The sequence below is a fragment of the Camellia sinensis genome, chromosome 4 (genome assembly GCF_055761805.1).
Source record: "Camellia sinensis isolate YWXY chromosome 4, ASM5576180v1, whole genome shotgun sequence".
In the NCBI taxonomy this organism is placed as follows: Eukaryota; Viridiplantae; Streptophyta; class Magnoliopsida; order Ericales; family Theaceae; genus Camellia; species Camellia sinensis.
Genome location: NC_138964.1, coordinates 40531026 through 40550387, shown reverse-complemented (window position 1 = coordinate 40550387; position 19362 = coordinate 40531026). Strand labels below are relative to the sequence as shown.

Here is a 19362-nt window from a genome sequence, read left to right as displayed (position 1 = left end):
GGATTTATGCTTTTGCGTGCACAAGTCCTTGAGGAATTTAGCATAGGAAGGTACTTATTTAATCGCTTCCAACACGGGGAGATTGATTTTTATTTGTTTGAACACCTCCATCATTGCTGCAGTAGATGCCTTTTTCTTATTGAAAAGAGAAGGGGCATCTAAACATTGAGGAAATGGTGCTTTTGGCACATAGGGTGCCGTAAGCTCATAAAGCGGTCTTGGGAAAAGACTATTGTTTCTGGCCTCATCACTTTGTTCTGGTGGATTTGGAATTTAACTACTCCGCTCACCCATATTTTTCATGGTCCCACTAGTTCGGTTTGGTATTTCTAGACCACTAAGAGTCATGATCGATTGAATTTGCTCTATGTCCATGCCATTAGATGATTCCACAAAATACTACCCCTTTGGATTTTTTACTAGCAGTAGACGTCCCCCGAACGCCCCGGGAGGAACGAGCTCCCGTTCCGTTCATTTGGGGTCACTACAGCTCAGGACTCTCAAATTTGTCACGGTTCTAAATCTGAACCAAAGAGTCCAAATCCGGCAAATCGTTTCGAGAAAACAGATTTTTGAAAGAAGTGCCAAACATGGACTGCTTTGCCAGATACAGAGTCGCCACCTAAATATTTTTTTAATGGGGGAATTTAGGAAACCCTGACTCGGTGTCAAAGGCCACATGTCCGTCATCACCAGAGTTACCTCGGCTCGGGAGCTAGGGTACGATTGGGGAAGGTCAGCTATGAGCACCACCTCTCGCCCGATCCGAAGATCGGCCTCTACTAACCGTGATATCCGTTTTTGAAAACATTATGTGTTCTTATTCCATTTATTAGCCTAGAATTACTATGTTATGCGCATAGCAAACAAGTATAGACTAGATTGCCTAATTTGGAAATAAGCATTGCATATCCGTTTGTTTTGGAAAATGTTTTGGAATTTGCTACTCGCAAGTAGGCTAAAATACGGATTTCAACGAGTTTTTCCAACTCAAACAATCCAACCTTCATCCACAGGCATTCAAACAATTTATAACACATAAGCATCTAGCCACATGGTAAGTATGCTATCATGTTAACATTCACACGCATGCGAGATGCTAAAGCATAAAATACTTATATCGTACTCCGTGCCAAAACAATAAACTAGTTAGCAAACATGCGTGATCCTAGTTCATGCCAAGTTGACTAATGCAACATATGCAAGATGCAATTAGAATAGGCTTGGCTAACCTAAGCATGGCATGTGAAATGTAATCAATTGATGCACGTATCCAATTTGAAATTGAAGTACGAATGCAGTTAGCATGATGTACCGAGCCCGGTGCATGCAAGACAAATGTATGGATGCACGCATGCATAACATAAGGTATGCTAACTTAAAAATGCCCTAATCTACCATCATAAGCAGGTAAATAAAAGGGAAGAAAGAAGTGGGGGTTGGAAGACATGCACACACACGCACCCACACTTATTACAGATTCGCCCTCACTCGAAGGGACTGAATAAATAATACAGATAATTAACCTACAAGCTAATTAAATATTACAAATTGCCTAATTAGCTAACAAACTAACTAAACTAGGAAAAATAGTAAACCGCCTCGGGAAGAGAGCTCGATGCAATGCGTGCTCGGGTCTTGCTCGGAAGTGCACCGCCATGCATAGGCTGCCTCTGTTTTCCTTTCCTTACTCCTTTGGAAGCTGCCAAAACCTCAGGATTGCTTCTCTGGATACTGGGGAATCCCATCGGCTGGGTAGAATGCCCACCGGCAGTGGCATGTGATCACCGGCCATTGGTGAAGCTATCGGCAGAGTGAGGATTGCCGGTCGGCACTTAGCACTGCCGGTCGGCAAAAAGCTCCTGCAGAATCTGCAATTGACAGCAACAGAGGGCAAGGCAGAGCATGGCAATACAATTCAAGGCATGTATGCACCAATCATGTCCCTTATCATGTTAATGACTCAAAGGGACATGTGTCTCGATTCTCGGACCGCCAATCACGCATTTCCATGCATGATGGCCCAAAGAATCAAGTGTGCAACTTTCATGTCAAATGAAATGCAAACCAAACAAACAAACCAAGGCCCAATTCCTATCACCAAGTCAAGGAACAAGGCATGCATGCAAGATGCAATGCAACCTAGGCATGCAAGCTAAGGATGCAACATGGCATGGCAAGACACTTATGCAAGCATACAAGCAAACATGAGGCAATGCAAACTGATGAAAAGGTGGACTTAGACATGATTTAGGCAACTCTAAATAGGCCTAAAACAGTGGCCAAAAACCAAGGAATTGGGATCAAACATACATACACACATGCAAGTAAGTTGGACCAACACTTAGGCATTAAATAAGCAACTCTAAGGCACACTTGAAAAGGGATATCATGGACAATTAGCATGCAACATAAGCTCTGAAAATCATGTTAAAACATGGTGCCAAACCAAGCAACAAGGCAAGCTAAACATGTAACAATGGTCCAAGCATTCATGGCTCACCAAAGAGGCAATGGACTACACTTAGTACAACCACACATGGCAGGACTTAGGCAACCAAAGACAGAGTTTTAACACATGAAACTAAGCCCAAAAGACCAACTAGATAGCATCTAGATGGTTTGAAGTTAAAGGCATGCATAAATGCTAAAACATGGAGCATGCAAGGCAAGCTTCCAAAGCTTCAAAGAGGCATCCAAGGCAAACATATGAGCATGTCAAAGGGACTGAAATAACATGTAGGGTGGTTCCAAACCACCGAAATGATGCAAGCAACACATACTACACATTTACATACTTGAAGCATACAAGCTCAAATTCAAAGGAGCTATACTACGCATGCCAAGATCAACCCAAACAACTATGGACAGACCTAAAACATGGCAAAATGAGCACAAAACCTTCACAAGGCTAAACCTAAAACATGCTAGAGCAATGGCTAACAACCCATGGCATATTAAGGCAATAACAAGGCATTACATGGTAGGTATGCTAAGTATGCATGGTGTACCAAAACCAACACACAACAAGATTATATCATGGCATAATAAGCATGGAAAACAACCAAGACATGATCAATACACACTCTAACATGATGCTCCCTCAAGAGGCCAAAAAGGGTCCCTTTCAAGGACAATAAGGAGAGGGGGTGGCCCTCCCCTTTTGGAGACTTTAAGGCACCATCTCCGCCACTAAAATCCCTCAAGATTTCAGTGGTGAAGAGGCCCAAACACCAAAGTCTTGAAACTTGCACAAAAATAGCACAAAAAGGAGCCTTACAAGGCTTAGGAGGGGTCAAACAAACCCAAACCACAAAACACTCTTAATAAACAATCAAAAGGGATAAAAAACAAAACTTTTTTATGTTATACACTAAGCGCAAAAACAGCTCTAAGATAGGTAGAAAAGCAATGCAAAAATTAGGAATAAAAGGGAAGTTTCTCACCCTTGTAGATCACCTTCACAAATGATGCTCCAACAGCCCTCTTTAGCTTGAATCCAGCTCCAAAACACCAAAACCAGCCTCTTAGAACCTCAGTAGCTAAGAGAAGGTGAAACACTATGTGTTTGTGTGCAATAGTAAGACACAAACACAATTAAACACACACAAAGGTAAAAAGAGAGAGGTATAGAGATAGAATGTGTATGGATTCTAACCCTAGAACTCAAAACCCTAATATGGCTATCTAAACTCTCTAAAGTGTCTAACCCTAAGCAAGGGAGAGAAGGGCTCCTCTTATAGAGCTTTTTGTCTTGTAAAGCTTACAAGACAAGCTTCTAAAGAGAGAGATCCCTCCATACACGTGTATGGAGGGGAGCCAAATGCAAGACATCTATAATAAAATATCTGTAAAAGCAGATGAACAGTAGTCGGCTGCCCAAAAAATGCCATTTTGGCAAAAGGGAGTGCCGACCGGCAACAAATAGTGCCGACCGGCAATATAGATTGCCGATGGCAGCAAAAACCAGCCGGTGGCCTCTGGCCGTGGCCGGTGATGTGTGAGGATGCCTCACAAGGCATTCCCTGCCCCTCCAAGGCAAAACACAAGTGTTTGGTGCAAAACCAGACACTACACAGTCAAGTTCGGAGATCCTGAGGCAAGGCGCGTAGCCGAGACCTCCGGGAACTCCGAACGAACACAAACAAGGGTAATCACCAAGTGTTCCAATGGTGACGTCCAAGTCTTGAGGACGGTCAAAAATGGGGTGTCTACACTAGTTGACTAGGCAATTGTCATTCCTCTCTCTTACTCGAAATGTTAGCTATGTGGCCAATTTGGGTCTCGAGTTTTGTAATGGACTGACCCTGAGAATGGACAAGCTGATTTGTAGCCTATAGAAGTTATAACACATTTTCCTCAAAAGGTAAATTTTTTCTAGGAGGATATTGGTATGACTGTTGAGACAAAGGATAGTAAAGAAGTGGATTAGCATAATTTTGAAAATCCTGCCTTGTTGGAGGTGGAAAATAGAAATTTCCTTATGATTGTGAACGCCAAGAAAAGTTTGGATGGTTTCTCCATTTCGGGTTGTAAGTGTTGATAATGGATCATTACCCAGTTTAGGGAAACCGTCGACCACATTGACATGCTCCGAATTTGACTTGGGACATTGAGGTGTTGATGGACACTTCGTCTCACAGTGCATGGGACTTAAACAAATTGAGCAAGCCTCTTGATAAGGAGGTTGTGTGGGTTGCGAAGAAATGTGTCCTATTGCTAACAGTTGACCCATTTTTTTAGATAACATTTCGACTTGATGAACAATATTAACGCTATGACTTACCTCATATAAGTCACTTCGCTTTGTACCATTAGGATTTGGTTGCTTTTCATGCCGAGAGGCAGATGTATGGTGCACAGAGTTTTCACTCAGATTTTCAAACAACTCCCAAGCCTCTACGTCACTCCTATTCATAAACATCCCACCACAGGCTGAATCAATCATTTGCTTAAATGATTCGGTCAAACTAGAATAAAAGATGTGAACAAGTTGCCATTGGGCGATCTCATGATGGGGACACTGATGTAATAAATCCCGAAACCTTTCTCAAGTCTCATGGAAGTGCACATTATCAATTTGAGAAAAATTGTGGATGGCACGCCTTAACTGATTGATTTTTTCTATGGGAAAATATTTATCCAAGATTTTTTTGCCTCATTTGGCCCCTTGTCCTACAATGAAAAGGGAAAAAGTCTCAACCTAAGGGTTTCATCAGTGACATTTTTGGAATTTCACTATAGAACAGGTTTCTGAAAACTCACTAAGATGCTTGTAGGGATCCTCATTACTAAGCCCATGGAAGGATGGAAACATTTAAATGACAGTGGGCCTAATCTCATAATGGGCGGCGTTGATAGTAGGCAATTGAATGCAAGATGTTGACACATCGACAGTAGGTGTGAAGTGCGCCTTCAGTTGTCTAGGTTGTTCTTCTAATGCTTCAGCCATTACTAAAGTCGGTTTAGATTTCTGAAGATTTCTAAGGGTCCGCTCTAGATTAGGGTTGTACACTAATTTTGGATGACAATAACGGCGACCATGCATACAACACACTTACTCTTTTTTTTTCTTTTTTTTTAATGTACAAAAACACACATAAACCAGCCAAGTAGGCGATAGTCTAAAAATAAAATACAATAAATTAAAGTGCGATGAAATAAAAGGGGGTATAAGACCTCCTTGAAAAAAAAAATAAATGTACAGGAAAAAAATTTAAATAAAATAAATGTTAATAGTCAGTAGTCTTTATTTGTCCCCCAAGTTTTAATACCAGCAGAAGTAATTAATCCTCAAGTGTCCAGCAAAGATAAATAGTCCACAAATTATATGTTTAGTATGGGTATCTCCTTTCTGTATCAAGGTATCAAAATTTTGTTTTTATTTTTGTTCATTTATATATATATATATATTTGCAAAAGAAACTATGTGTGTTGATTTCCAACCACACTGCCAATCAAGCACTCAGCTGGAGAACACTGGCAGAATAGATTAAGCCCGAACAACCTGTCATAGAAAGACAAGAATCTCGCGGTGGTTCATCCACTCGGGGACACTCCGACGATCAAGTTAGTAAAATATCTCTCAAAGATAACCAATAGTGTTTAACTCACTAGATAGAGCATAAAAGACATATCTTAGACTCATGGAGGTGTCTCCCTTTTATAGCCAACACAATCCTCGTCCCAATAGAAGCCTAGCTCCAATGGAATTAGGATTACTGCTAATGTTGGACTCCCAGTAGAATTAGGATAAACTCTCTAAGAGTCTTATCTTTACCTAAACTGAAGTCTTCTCCCATTCTAGGACTCTTGTCCCTTATCCGCTTATCCTAGATTCCGGTATTCTCGCAAATAACCTCGGCCTAGCCGAAATCACCTAAACATCATGACCAGGACACGTGGCACCCCAGCTGGCACTTCGGTGACACCTCGGCAACGTGCCATCATTCGAAAATTATGTCCCAACAACTGCCCCCTAGGTTCTATTACCTCGGCATCCTAAGGTGATAGAATCTATATCATTTTTTCCTTTAATCATAACCTCGGCATAACTTCAACTTGTAAATTTTTCTCAAAATTTCAACAGGTGTTAAACATGACCTCGGTTTAACTTCAACTTGTAAATTTTTTTTTAAATTTCAACAAGTGTTAAACATGACCTCGATTTAATTTTAACTTGTAAATTTTTCTTAAATTTCAACAAGTGTCTAAACCAATCTTATCTTGTGAAATTCCAACTCCCAAGCATTATTCTTCAGCCCTCTGCCCCATAATGTAAACTTAAGTTCCACTTGGGTTCTTACTAAGCACGTGGCTTTGACCTTGTCGCCGAGGTCAGATTCAAACAAAGACTGGCCGAGGTTACCAACCTTGGTCTCTTTGTTAATCTGACTAACATGTACTTAGTTCCAATTTGTGTCTGGCTCTGCCGATATGGCAAGTCCAGGTTAATCCAACTTAGTTCAACTCTATTATATGCAAGTATGATTCTACTCTGTCATATAATAAATCTAAGTTATTCGTCATGTTTCGCTCAGAAACATCGCCAACTTAGTTCAACTCTATTATATGCAAGTATGATTCTACTCTGCCATACAATAAGTCTAAGTTATTCGTCATGTTTCGCTTAGAAATATCGCCAACTTAGTTCAACTCTATTATATGCAAGTATGATTCTACTCTGCCATATAATAAGTCTAAGTTATTCGTCATGTTTCGCTTAGAAACATCGCCAACTTAGTTCAACTCTATTATATGCAAGTATGATTTCTACTCTGCCATATAATAAGTCTAAGTTATTCATCATGTTTCGTTTAGAAACATCGCCAAGTGTCTGGTCAGTCACACTTCACTGTTTTCAAGCCGATATGCCCCATTGCCTAGGACCGAGATGATTCTATAAGGTCCCTCCCAGTTTGGGCCAAGCTTGCCCTCTCTAGGATCTTTTTTGTTGCCGATGACCTTTCTTAGGACGAGGTCCCTAACTTGGAACTCTCGTGGGTTGACCTTCTTATTATAAGCCCTGACAAGCCGCTGCTGGTATGCCCCCAATTGAATTGCTGCTTTCTCCCTTCTTTCTTAGCCAAGCCCGAGCTGAGAATGAAGAAGCGTTCTTCATCCCCTTGCTGGACAAGGATTTTCTTCAGGTCTTCCTCACTCTTCTTGGTTGGCTCTTTGCCACTCCCAGTAGGAGTGTCGTCCCCAATCTTCTCTTTCTGTCCATCGTTGGCCATCTATTCTCCTTTCTTTCCCACAGACGGCGCCAAATTATGTGTGTTGATTTCCGACCACACTGCTAATCAAGCACTCAGCTAGAGAATACTGGCAGAATACATTAAACCCGAACAACCTGTCACAGAAAGATAAGAATCCTGTGGTGGTTCGTCCACCCGGGGGCACTCCGACGATCAAGTTAGTAAAATATCTCTCAAAGATAACCAACAGTGCTTAACTCACTAGATAGAGCATAAAAGACATACCTTAGACCCAGGGGGGTGCCTCCTTTTTATAGCCAACACAATCCTAGTCCCAATAGAAGCCTAGCTCTAATGGACTTAGGATTACTGCTAATCTTGGACTCCTAGTAGGATTAGGATAAACTCTCTAAGAGTCTTATCTTTACCCAAACTGAAATCTTCTCCCATTCTAGGACTCTTGTCCCTTATCCGCTTATCTTGAATTCCGGTATTCTCGCAGATAACATCGGCCTAGCCGAGATCAACTCAGCATCATGACCAGTACACGTGGCACCCCGACTGGGACTTCGGTGACACCTCGGCCACGTGCTGTCCTTCGAAAATTATGTCCCCACAGAAACCAAACTCAAATTTTTATTTATTTATTTATTTTTAAATTCACCTACATAAACAATTAAAAACTATACAGAAAGAAAAGTTAGGAATAAGATAAACTAATTGAAAATTTTAAATTAAACAACTTACTAGTAATCTCTGGCAACGGCACCAAAATTTGGAAGGTCGTTTGCGCACCAAAATATATTAATTAAAACTGAGTAATAACCATTACTACAAAATATAGTGGTTGAGAATGGATGTCCACAGAGATTATGAAAGTTGACTTTAATTTAATGATTTCTGGCTGGAGGATGGAAAATAATAAAAGGAAAACCGTAGGGCTTAGAATCCACTGCTAATCTTATAATTGGGGGTTGCTCGTATTTACATTGTAGAAAATCATTGAAATGAGTATTAGATGTGTCTTGGTCGGAACATGTCACTTAAAAAGATTTTTGTTTTAAAATCAAAAAGTCATGAATCATCTTCGCTTAGCACGGATGGTCACCGTTAAACTAAGGTTGATGCACGACCCGTCTTACTAGGTATGACTCGTCTAACAATTTTATTATACAAGCATAAAAATCATTTGTATAACATGTATTCATGACCAGTGAACACATAATTCGATGAAATAATATTTGCATAAAAATCTAAGTTATACAACAGTATCCAAATCAATTAAAATTATATAAAACTAAATACAAATTATCACAATCACTTTATTAGAGTTTCATCTTAACCTTAAGATTAGGAAATTAGTTCCACATAATTGTGGAACTATCACTCTACAAAAGAAACACTCTACACTATCTCACTAATTTTTTTTCCCTACTCTCTTGCTGTCCTCTACCCCTTCGTGTGTCCATGCCTCACCCACCCGAGCTTCTCAATTTGTAAAACTGCAAAACAAAAGCAAATAATAAAATAAACAATAATTAGATGAAAGTTGGCGGGCCAACTTTCTTTCTCATTTTTCTTTTCTTTTTATCATTGTTTATAGAATAATGATATTGGATGGATATGATGATAACTTTTTCTTTTCTTTTATCATTATGTATATAATAATGATGTTTGATATATGATAATAACGGTAGGGTGAATTACCAAAATATTATTATATTATTATTATTATTATTGTTATTATTTATTTCATTTTATAATGTAATATTAAAATATATTATTTATAACAATTTATGTACGAACATTTAAAATATGCATAAATATATAAAAGCACACAAAACTATATAATATTACAAATAAATAGACTAATAAAATATATATTAATAGATTAAATATGTAACATTTAAGTACCGATCAATCTTTACACACGTGGTTGTGAAGAAAAATGGGACAAATTTTAGGAGTGCAGTAGTATCTCAAAGGGGAGAATTGGGTGAGAAATCAAGGGACAAACAGGAACCCATTTTGTCATTGGGAGTTTCAAACACAATTCGTGCTCAGTCTACAGTTACAATGCTTGGATTGGGGTTCATTGATGCCGGGTAATCTCCTAGAAATTATATAGAATCACAAGTGTAAGTGGGTATTAGTTGGAAAAATTCTATAATACATGCCTAGTTATGATTTTTATAGTTTTTAGTTATGACTTGACTATGCTATTATAGTTTTTAGTTTTTATGTTAATTATAATTTGATTGTAATCCCTTGTTGTTTTATTTTGGAATATTTATCAATAAATCTTATTTCAGAGCATCTCCAATGGCAAATGCTATAATAGCATTGTGATTGCTATAATTTGACAATGAATACTAGTAAATAGTCAAATTATAGCAATGTTGTTCCAATAGCAAATCTCAACCTCCAATTTTGTAAGTGTTGTTTGACTATAGGTTTTTTAGTAATTTTTTTATTATTTATTTTTTGTCTTTTATGACATTTAAAAAAAAAAATTGAAAAAAAAATTTATAGATTTATATTCTAATCCACTAGACAAATATAAAAATTTAAAAAAAATTAAAAATTGAAAAAAAAATATAAATATAATTCATCCCACCATTCAAATACCACTATAAAATAAAATAAAAAATAAAAATTTAATTTCCATTCTAGACCTCATTCATTATTTACCTACCATTCATTTATCAATAACCAACCATTACTCTAAATTACAATCCAAAATGTTTTTTTACGGAAAAAAAAAAGGGCCGTTGTGCTCATCCATTATTCCAAGACACTATAAAAACAGTTGATGTTTTCACAATCCAAATGGCTGAGATCTATCCTTTGGAATTTTCAGCTGCTTTCTCAACTCAACTTCTCTCTTTTCTCAATCTCATCTTCATTTTTGTCAAACCCAGTTCTCTCTCTCTCTTCTTCGCCACGTCATTCTGAACCGAACCTAACTGTTTTGGTTTTTCTCCATGTTTTCCTGGTAAAGTGATTGCTCTGATTCATGGTATTGATTGACCTCACCATCTCCTTTGTGGCCTGCAATACCCTTTAAATTACATAGAATCACAAGTTACAGTACTTGGATTGGGGTTCATCGATGCCAGGTAATTTCCTAGAAATTATATAGAATCACAAGTGTATGTGGGTATTAGTTGGGAAAATTCTATAATACATGCCTAGTTATGACTTTTATAGTTTTTAGTTATTTTTTATTTTAGTATTAGTTATAACTTGATTATAATGAATTGTAATTTTAATTACAATTTAATTATAATCACTTGTTGTTTTATTTTGGAATATTTAGATTTTATCAATAAATCTCATTTCAAAGCATTTTCAATAGCAAATACTATAATAGCATTGCTATTGTTATAATTTGACAATAAATGGTAGTAAATTGTCAAATTATAACAATATTGTTCTAATGTTCACATACTAGTTTGACAAATTTCAACTAACTTTCCATCTAATTTTGTAAGTGTTGCTTGGCTATAGATTTTTTAATAATTTTTTTTTATTATTTATTTTTTGTCTTTTATAACATTTAAAAAATAAAAATTAAAAACATATATATTTACATCCTAACCCACTAGAGAAATATAAAAAATCAAAAAAAAAAAAACAATGTAAATATAACTCATCTCACAATTCACATACCACTATATAATAAAAAAAAAAACAAAAATTTAATTTCCATTCCAGATCATTCCAAACGCCTCATTCATTCGTTACCTGCCATTCATTTATCAATAACCTATCATCCATTATTCCAAGACACTATAATATTTTCACAATCCAATGGCTGAGATCTATTTTTTGGAATTTTCAGCAGCTTTCTGAAGGCAGCTTCTCTTTTTTCTCTTTCTCATCTTCGTTTTCATCAAACCCAGCTCTCTCTCTCTCTCTCCATCATCCCTTTCTTCTTAGCATGTCATTCTGAACCGAACCCAACTGTTTCGGATTTCCTCCATGTTTTCCTGGTAAAGTGATTGCTCTGATTCATGGTATTGATTGACCTCACCATCTCCTTTGTGGCCTGCAATACCCTTTATCTCGGTGCTCCCAAAATCATTATTCCGATTTTGGGTGGTTTTCGAAGGTCCAACATGATTATCAGCGTCTGAATGCGGTCGAGATGATGTTGGTTTGGAGGTATTTATCTTCTAAATTCGTTTCAGAAATTTACATAAATTTGTGAAATATGGGTTGATTTGTTCTTGACGGAAATTTGAGTTGATTTGTTCTAAATTCATTATGAGATTTGTGATTTGTTCTTAACTAAAATTTGTGAAATTTATGAAACTAGTTCTTGAGTGATCATTCTGAAATCGCCGATACATTTGTGTTTAGAAAATGCAAAAATTGGTGAAATTTATTTTCAGAAAAATAAATAAATAAATTGAACATAAATGAATAAACAAAATCTGTTTTTCTTTTTAAAAATGGTGAACTTTGTAGTAAGAAAAAAAAACTTCAAACATTTTGGGAGGTTTTTCAGGGAGAGGATCAACTGATTTGGAGTAAAAAATCTACTAATCTTTGATGATATGTCATGTTTCACAAATGCCAAACCTCCTGTCAAATTTGACAACAAAAATGGTATTTGTTATATTTGGCAAGAGGGATAGTAGGTCATTTCTTTTTTTCACACTTGCCAAATTATAGCTTTGGTAGCTCCTTTGGCGTCTCCATTGGAGATGCTCTCTCACAAACAAGTACTCCAATTAGTCTCAAATTTTTTCTATTGATCTGTTGAGTCCTATTAGTGGAGAGTTTCGTTTCGATTGATTCTATTTTCGATTTTGGTAGTGTTTTGATAGACAACTATACCCTTTTATTAATGTGACATATATGATGTGACACTCCAAAATGACGGGTATAATGTAATACTCTAAAAAAATTAAAAACTCCTTAATGTACTTTTTCTAAATGTGACATGCAACACCCTAAAAACACAAACTCTTTAGTGTATTTTTATCAAATGTAACATTTGACACTCTAACGTGGTGAGTATGATGTGGCGTTCCAAAAAAATTAAAAATTTCTTAATGTACTTTTCCTAAATGTGACGATGTTGGCGGGTATGATGTGACAACTAAAAACTTCTTAGTGCACTTTTTTTCAAATGTGACGATGTGATGGGTATGATGTGACACTAAAAAAAAAAACTAAAAATATTTTAGTGTACTTTTCCTAAATGTGACGATGTGGCAGGTATGATACGACAATTAAAAACTCCATAGTGTAATTTTTTTTTCAAATATGACGATGTGGCGGGTATGGTGTGATATTCCAAAAAAACTAAAACTCTTTAGTGTACTTTTTCCAAATGTAACATGTGATATTTTAACGTGACGGATATGATGTAACACTCTAAAAAAACTATATGTGATACTCCAAAAAAATTAAAAATTTGTTCGTGTATTTTTTTCAAATGTGACAACGTAACAAGTATGGTGTAATACTCCAAAAAAAATTAAAAACTCATTAATCTACTTTTTCCAAATGTGACACTCCATTGTAGCGAACAAACAAGCCATTACACATCTAAAATGACTAACTGGATCATAAGAAAAAATATGGGATTATATAGATCACAAATTCAAAATATGAGACTTATTGGTCAATATCTCTTTTATTTTAATTATGCCTAAAGAGGTATATTTGATTATGTCTTAATTAGTCTTTGGTTATGACCCTTAGTGATGTTGTAAAGTTTGTTATACTACAACAAATAGGGGTTTTAAAAACCAAATTTTTGTCCCAAAATATAAAAATTTTGTTGCAAAAAAAAAAAAAAATATAATTAGGAATCAATTGTGTTTTCACGAGAATAGTCGCTAAAAGGTCAATTCAAAAAGTTTTAAAAAAAAAACTTTTAGCAATAAAATTTTAATATTGTCACTGATAGATGCATTTTTAGGGACAATAACTTGGTCACAAAAAGATATATTTTCTTAGATACAATTTTGGTCCCCAAAAAGATTATAATTTATCACTAAATGTCCAATTTTGTGTTTAAAAATGCAATAATGCTATTTTTGACAAAAAAAAAAAAAATTACGTATCTAAAAAGTGATTTTATCTCTAAATTTTGGTTTTTAGAACCTTAAATTGTTATAGTGTTATAACTTATTGTAATTATTATTTTACTTATGACCAAAAAAGGCTTAGTTATGTCATAAGTGATATTTGATCATGATCCATTATATTATTTTTAATTTTGAGTATAAAAGTGATTTAATTATAATATTTATGATATAGATGACATAACTTACATATGATATATATATTCCCAAAAAAAAGAAAAATGAAAAAAAAGTGTATTGTAAAACAGCCTAATGTTATTATTTTATTTAGACACATCAAATTAATATAATTTTTTTTTTTCTTTCTAAAGTCGAGCATCGACGGGGATTGGAGGCACCAAGTCAAACCTATTAGGCTCCTCATTATTGATCATTTTAATTTTGTTGTAATTTCATGTAAAATTTTATAAAATTTTTTTTTTTAACTCATTTTGAATACGGTGTAACGGATCGTATACTTTGCGACTTGAAATAAAACAATTAAAATATTGAGATTTAAAATGTAACGTAATGTATGCTTTGAGGAGTATCAGTATAATTATCCTTTAAAAAAAAGAATAAAGCTTCGGACCCCCAGTGGGGGTGCTGGGGTCCCTTCCCATTGGTGAAAAAAACAGTTTTTTTTTTTTTAGTTTTCAGCCAACCCCAGGCCGACACGTGGCATTGGAGGGGTCACTCCCACTGGGGGTCTGTAGCATTGCTGTAAAAAAAATTACAATGTATCTCAATACATTGATGTAGTAATCAACAATCATAGCATAGATAACTACAAATAAATTGTCGAAGAAGGAGAGAGATACCCCAAATGATTACAAGGATAAAATGATGTAAACACACATTATGAGCAGACAGACACAAACGAAATCAAACTAGTTCGTTTAACTACAACTGGTGCTGGGTAGAATTAGGATAAGTGAAACCATAAGTCTCAAAGGGGAATCGATCACTCCTGGATACTAAAATTGCTGTCGGGAGAACTAGATCTCGATTAACAGTTGTTCTTTAAAGTCTCAACCTAATTAAACGCAAAAAATGGAAAGAGGTGGTTGGAATCCAGTGATTCATAGGAAAAAGGTAGGATGGCAGAGACGATCTGGCAAGGAGGGAGGGCTGGTCACTATTTTTGTGGATAACATTCCTGAATCCATGGACCCCAAAGGGTTGTTTAGCCTATTCTGCAAGTTCGGCATAGTTAAGGATGTGTTCATCCCAGGGAAGAGAAGGAAAGCAACTAGATCTCGATTTGGGTTCGTCAGATACGACTGTGAAGTGGCGGTAGATATGGCGATCCAGAAAGCCGATGGACTGTGGTGTGATAACAAGGCATTAACGGTTAAAAGGGCAGAGTACCAAAAACCCCAAACTCTCGGTCCAATGGAGCAAAGGGGCCCATACAGAGGTGAAGATGGTTCGAGGATTCTGCAGAGGACGTATTCGCAACAGGGGACACATCACGGTGGCAAGAAGACTTATGCAGAAGCGTTGGTTAGTGCTGGCTCAACTGACAAGGATAAGGTGGTAATCAAGGCCAAGGAGGAAGGTAATGGATGGCTGTATGAAAGTCTAGTTGTGAAATTGAGCAGTTTTCTAGCTTTTAAGGATTTCAGATCAGAGTTGTGTATCAAAGGGTTGATAGATGTGGTTGCTAGGGAATGTGGAGGTAACTTAGTGCTCCTAACATTTAGCTCCGTCCAGCATAAGAAGGAAGGGAAGGCTCAGTTGGACGACTGGGGTCAGAAGTGGTGCGACTCAGTTGCAGAATGGGAGGAGGGTCAATTTGTAGAGCAGGAGAGGTGTGTATGGTTACACTGCTTTGGCATACCAATTAACCTTTGGAGTGTCACAACCTTTCGCAGTGTAGCTAGCCATTGGGGTTCGGTGGTTCAATTTCAGGAAGATATAATTAATCCTAGCACCTTCCATCAAGGAAGAGTTCGAGTGTTCACGAGGTGCATGGAGTTGATCAACACAACCGTTTATCTAGAATGCAGAGGTAAGCTATTTCCGATGAGAGTTTGTGAGGAAATTCCATGGTGTTTATGTCAAAACAATAGCATTAGCACGAGCAAGAACCATATTCAGATTCATACCAGCGACAGAGAAGAGGATGACCAACTGTCTGGTAATGGTGGGTGTAGAAGAAATACTAAGCAAGCTTCTCTAGGAAGGGTGGAAGGTATGGAGGGAGGCTCGGATGGATTAAGCAGGGTGATGGAGACAATGCCAGCCAGATTAGAGGGGTTAGGCAGGGGAAATGATGGTAAGCATGCAATAGCAGCAGGTGCAACTCAGGGATGCATGGGGAATGGCAATTTAGGTGCACTTTCCAACGAGGGCAGTCTAATTCAGCAAGTCAACACAAAGGTGGTAATGATGAATGAGATTCAAAATATTAATGGGGATACAGGCACTTATGGGCCAACAAAAGACGTCCATGGTCCAGAAGGGGACAGACCTCACATTAATCTGGAGGTCTTTCTTAAGGGAGGGCAGATTGGACCCCAGCTCTGTGGATCAAATAATCAAGTGGGCCCAAACTTGGGTGATAGTATGGACCAATTCAGTCTTAGGCCCAATCTGATTCAATCCATTCAAACGAAATTGGGTAAGAGGGTTGATGGCAGCAGTAAAGGGATGAATGTTACAACACACAAAGCCCACCATCCTTGGAAGAAAGGCCCCATTGCAAAGAGTGGCAGCCGTGTAGTTGGCAGTATTAGCAGACAGAAAGGTGTGGTCCGAAGTATGGGATTTTCAAGAGGTGCTCTCTTCAGAAATTCTGCAGCAGTCGTGGCTTCATCTTTATCATCTTCATCCCAGAATGCTGCGCGAATTACAAGGAGAAATTTGGTAGAAGAGGCTAAGAAAACTCTGAAGGTAGGAAGTATACTGGGGCTGCAGTTCCATGGCCAAGAAGATGAGGTTGTGAGCAAGTTAGTGGAACTAGAAGAGAAGGATGTGGAAAGAGCAGCAGGTGCTGAAAGGGCAAGCAGAAGTTAGCAGTCTAACATTGGGGGAATTGGGTGCGACATGCATGTGTTATTATGAAGATTTTATCTTGGAATGTGAGAGGGCTGAGAAGGCCAGAAAAAAGGGGAAAAATCAGAAATTTGGTGAAGGACAGGAAGGTAGATGTCTTGCTACTGCAAGAAACTAAAAGAAGTACTGTGGATGAATTTTTTGTGAAAACCATTTGGCCATATGAGGAGATGGATTTTTTGGGGGTGGATCCAGAAGGCAGTGCTGGTGGTCTTTTGTGCATTTGGAGACCAGATGTCTTCCAGCTTAAAGATTGCTGTTGCAGTAGGAATTTCATCCTAATATCAGGTACAACTTGTTTTTCTTTTGACTGTGTTGTAGTTAATATTTATACCCCTAATGAGGTCCGGAGAAGGAGTCAATTATGGGATGCTCTGGTGGGTGTGTACCCTCATTTTTCAAACCCATGGTGTGTGGGTGGGGACTTTAATGAGATCAGGTTCATGAGTGAGAGGTCAGGGTGTTCAAGAAGAGAGAGAGGAATGAAAGATTTTAATGAGTTTATAGACAAATTGGAATTCTCTGATCTGCCTATGCTAGGTAGACAGTTTACTTGGTGTAATGCTCTAGATGGTAAAAGATGGAGTAGGATAGACAGATTTCTGATGGATTCAAGATGGCTGGAGAAGTTTTCCTTCAAACAGTGGGGCCTCCCTAGAACCATTTCAGATCACTGCCCAATTTTGCTGAAGGAGGATGATAGGGACTGGGGGCCTAAACCTTTCAGGTTCTTAAATCCCTGGTTGTCACATCCTTCCTTCTTGCCTGAAGTTCAACAAATCTGGGGGAACAGTCATGTTTCAGGTTGGGCAGGGTTTAAACTTCTGAGTAAACTAAGAATCTTAAGATCTCATTTAAAGGTGTGGAACAAGGGGGTGTTTGGTAACATAGACTCTCAATTAAAAGTAGCCGAAGAGGAATTGCATGAATAGGACTTGAAGGCAGAAACCAGGCCTTTGACCGATGAAGAGCTTCGAAGTAGTAGAGAAGCTAGAAGTTTGGTATGGAATCTTAGTAGAAATAAGGAGAGTCTATGGCACCAAAAGTCCAGAATGCTTTGGGCTCGAAATGGCGATAAAAACACCAGATTTTTCCATATCATGGCCAGCAGGAGACAAAGAAAGAATTTGTTAGACTCAGTCTGTGTGGAAGGGGTGAATCTTGAGGACCCTATTCTAATCAAACAAGCTGTGACCAGGCACTTTAGGCATCAGTTTTCAGAGGATTGGGTTGTTAGGCCGAAGTTATCAGGTCCTTTTGATGTAATAAGCTCCGAGGCTGCAGCTAATCTGGAAGCATTATTCTCTGAGGATGAGATTTGGGCAGCTATTAAAGATTGTAACGGGAACAAGGCCCCTGGGCCAGATGGATTTAATCTCGCATGCATTCAGAGGTGTTGGTCTACTATGAAAAGTGAAATAATTCAATTCTTTCAGGAATTCCACTCAAATGCAAAATTATCAAGCGGGATTAATAGTTCTTTCATTGTGCTCATTCCTAAGAAGGATAGTCCTGTAGGTTTGGGAGATTATAGGCCTATTAGCTTGGTTAGCTCTATTTACAAGATCTTGGCCAAGGTTCTATCTAGTAGATTAAAGTAGGTGCTCCCAACTGTGATCAGCGAGGTGCAGTCAGCTTTTCTTAGTGGTAGACATATTGTTGATGGTGTATTGATAGCCAATGAAGTTGTAGATGGGTGGAGAAGTGCTAAGAAGAAAGGCATTATACTGAAGTTAGATTTTGAGAAAGCTTATGACTCCTTAACTTGGGAGTTCTTATTGTCAATGTTGGGCAACTTCGGCTTTGGTGCAAGATGGATTAGGTGGATGAAAACTTGTATTTCAACAGCTAAGGTGTCTATATTGGTCAATGGCTCACCTACTGAGGAATTCCAACCTCAGAAGGGTTTAAGGCAAGGGGACCCTTTAGCCCCTTTTTTGTTCATCGTGGCAGCTGAAGGTCTCAATCTGTTATTCAAAAGGGCAGCAGAGAAGGGCTTGTTTAAAGGTGCTGTCGTAGGCTCTGATCAGTTGGGTATTTCACACTTGCAATTCGCAGACGACACTATTATTTTTTGTGAAGGTGGTAAGGATGAAATTTTGAACATAAAGAGGGTGTTGAGGTGCTTTGAGGTGATATCTGGTTTAAAGATCAACTATCACAAGAGTGTGGTGTGTGGGGTGGGCTACCAGGTTGACCAATCCATGGAGTTTGCTAAGATCCTGAATTGCTTTTCTAAGAAGCTGCCATTTAATTTCCTAGGCTTGCCTTTAGGGTCCAATCCCAGCAGGAAGAGCACTTGGGCCCCAGTTGTGGCTAAATTTCATAAGAAACTTTCATCTTGGAAGAGAAAATTATTATCCTTTGCCGGTAGATTAACTCTGATTAAATCAGCCCTATCCAATTTGCCGATCTATTTCCTGTCTCTTTTCAAAATGCCTAGAGGGGTTGTAAAGATTATCTCTAAACTGCAGGCCAATTTTCTGTGGGGGGGATCTGCAACCAGCAGAAAAGTGCACCTA

At 37.8% G+C, this 19362-nt stretch overlaps 1 protein-coding gene across 1 annotated transcript; it reads left to right on the top strand.

Annotated features, from left to right (window-relative positions):
* The first annotated feature begins 10446 nt into the window (after nucleotides 1-10446).
* On the top strand, nucleotides 10447-17235 carry LOC145824579 (uncharacterized). The gene is made up of 3 exons (XM_082924659.1): nucleotides 10447-10816; nucleotides 11542-11864; nucleotides 14113-17235. The coding sequence occupies exon 3, from the start codon at nucleotides 14834-14836 to the stop codon at nucleotides 16799-16801; it is 1968 nt and encodes a 655-aa protein (XP_082780785.1). The 5' UTR covers nucleotides 10447-10816; nucleotides 11542-11864; nucleotides 14113-14833; the 3' UTR covers nucleotides 16802-17235.
* Nucleotides 17236-19362: the final 2127 nt, after the last annotated feature.

What these genes read in the sequence shown, in the direction of transcription:
- LOC145824579 (XM_082924659.1), top strand. Translation starts at nt 14,834, where the DNA reads ATGGAAAGAGGTGGTTGGAATCCAGTGATTCATAGGAAAAAGGTAGGA.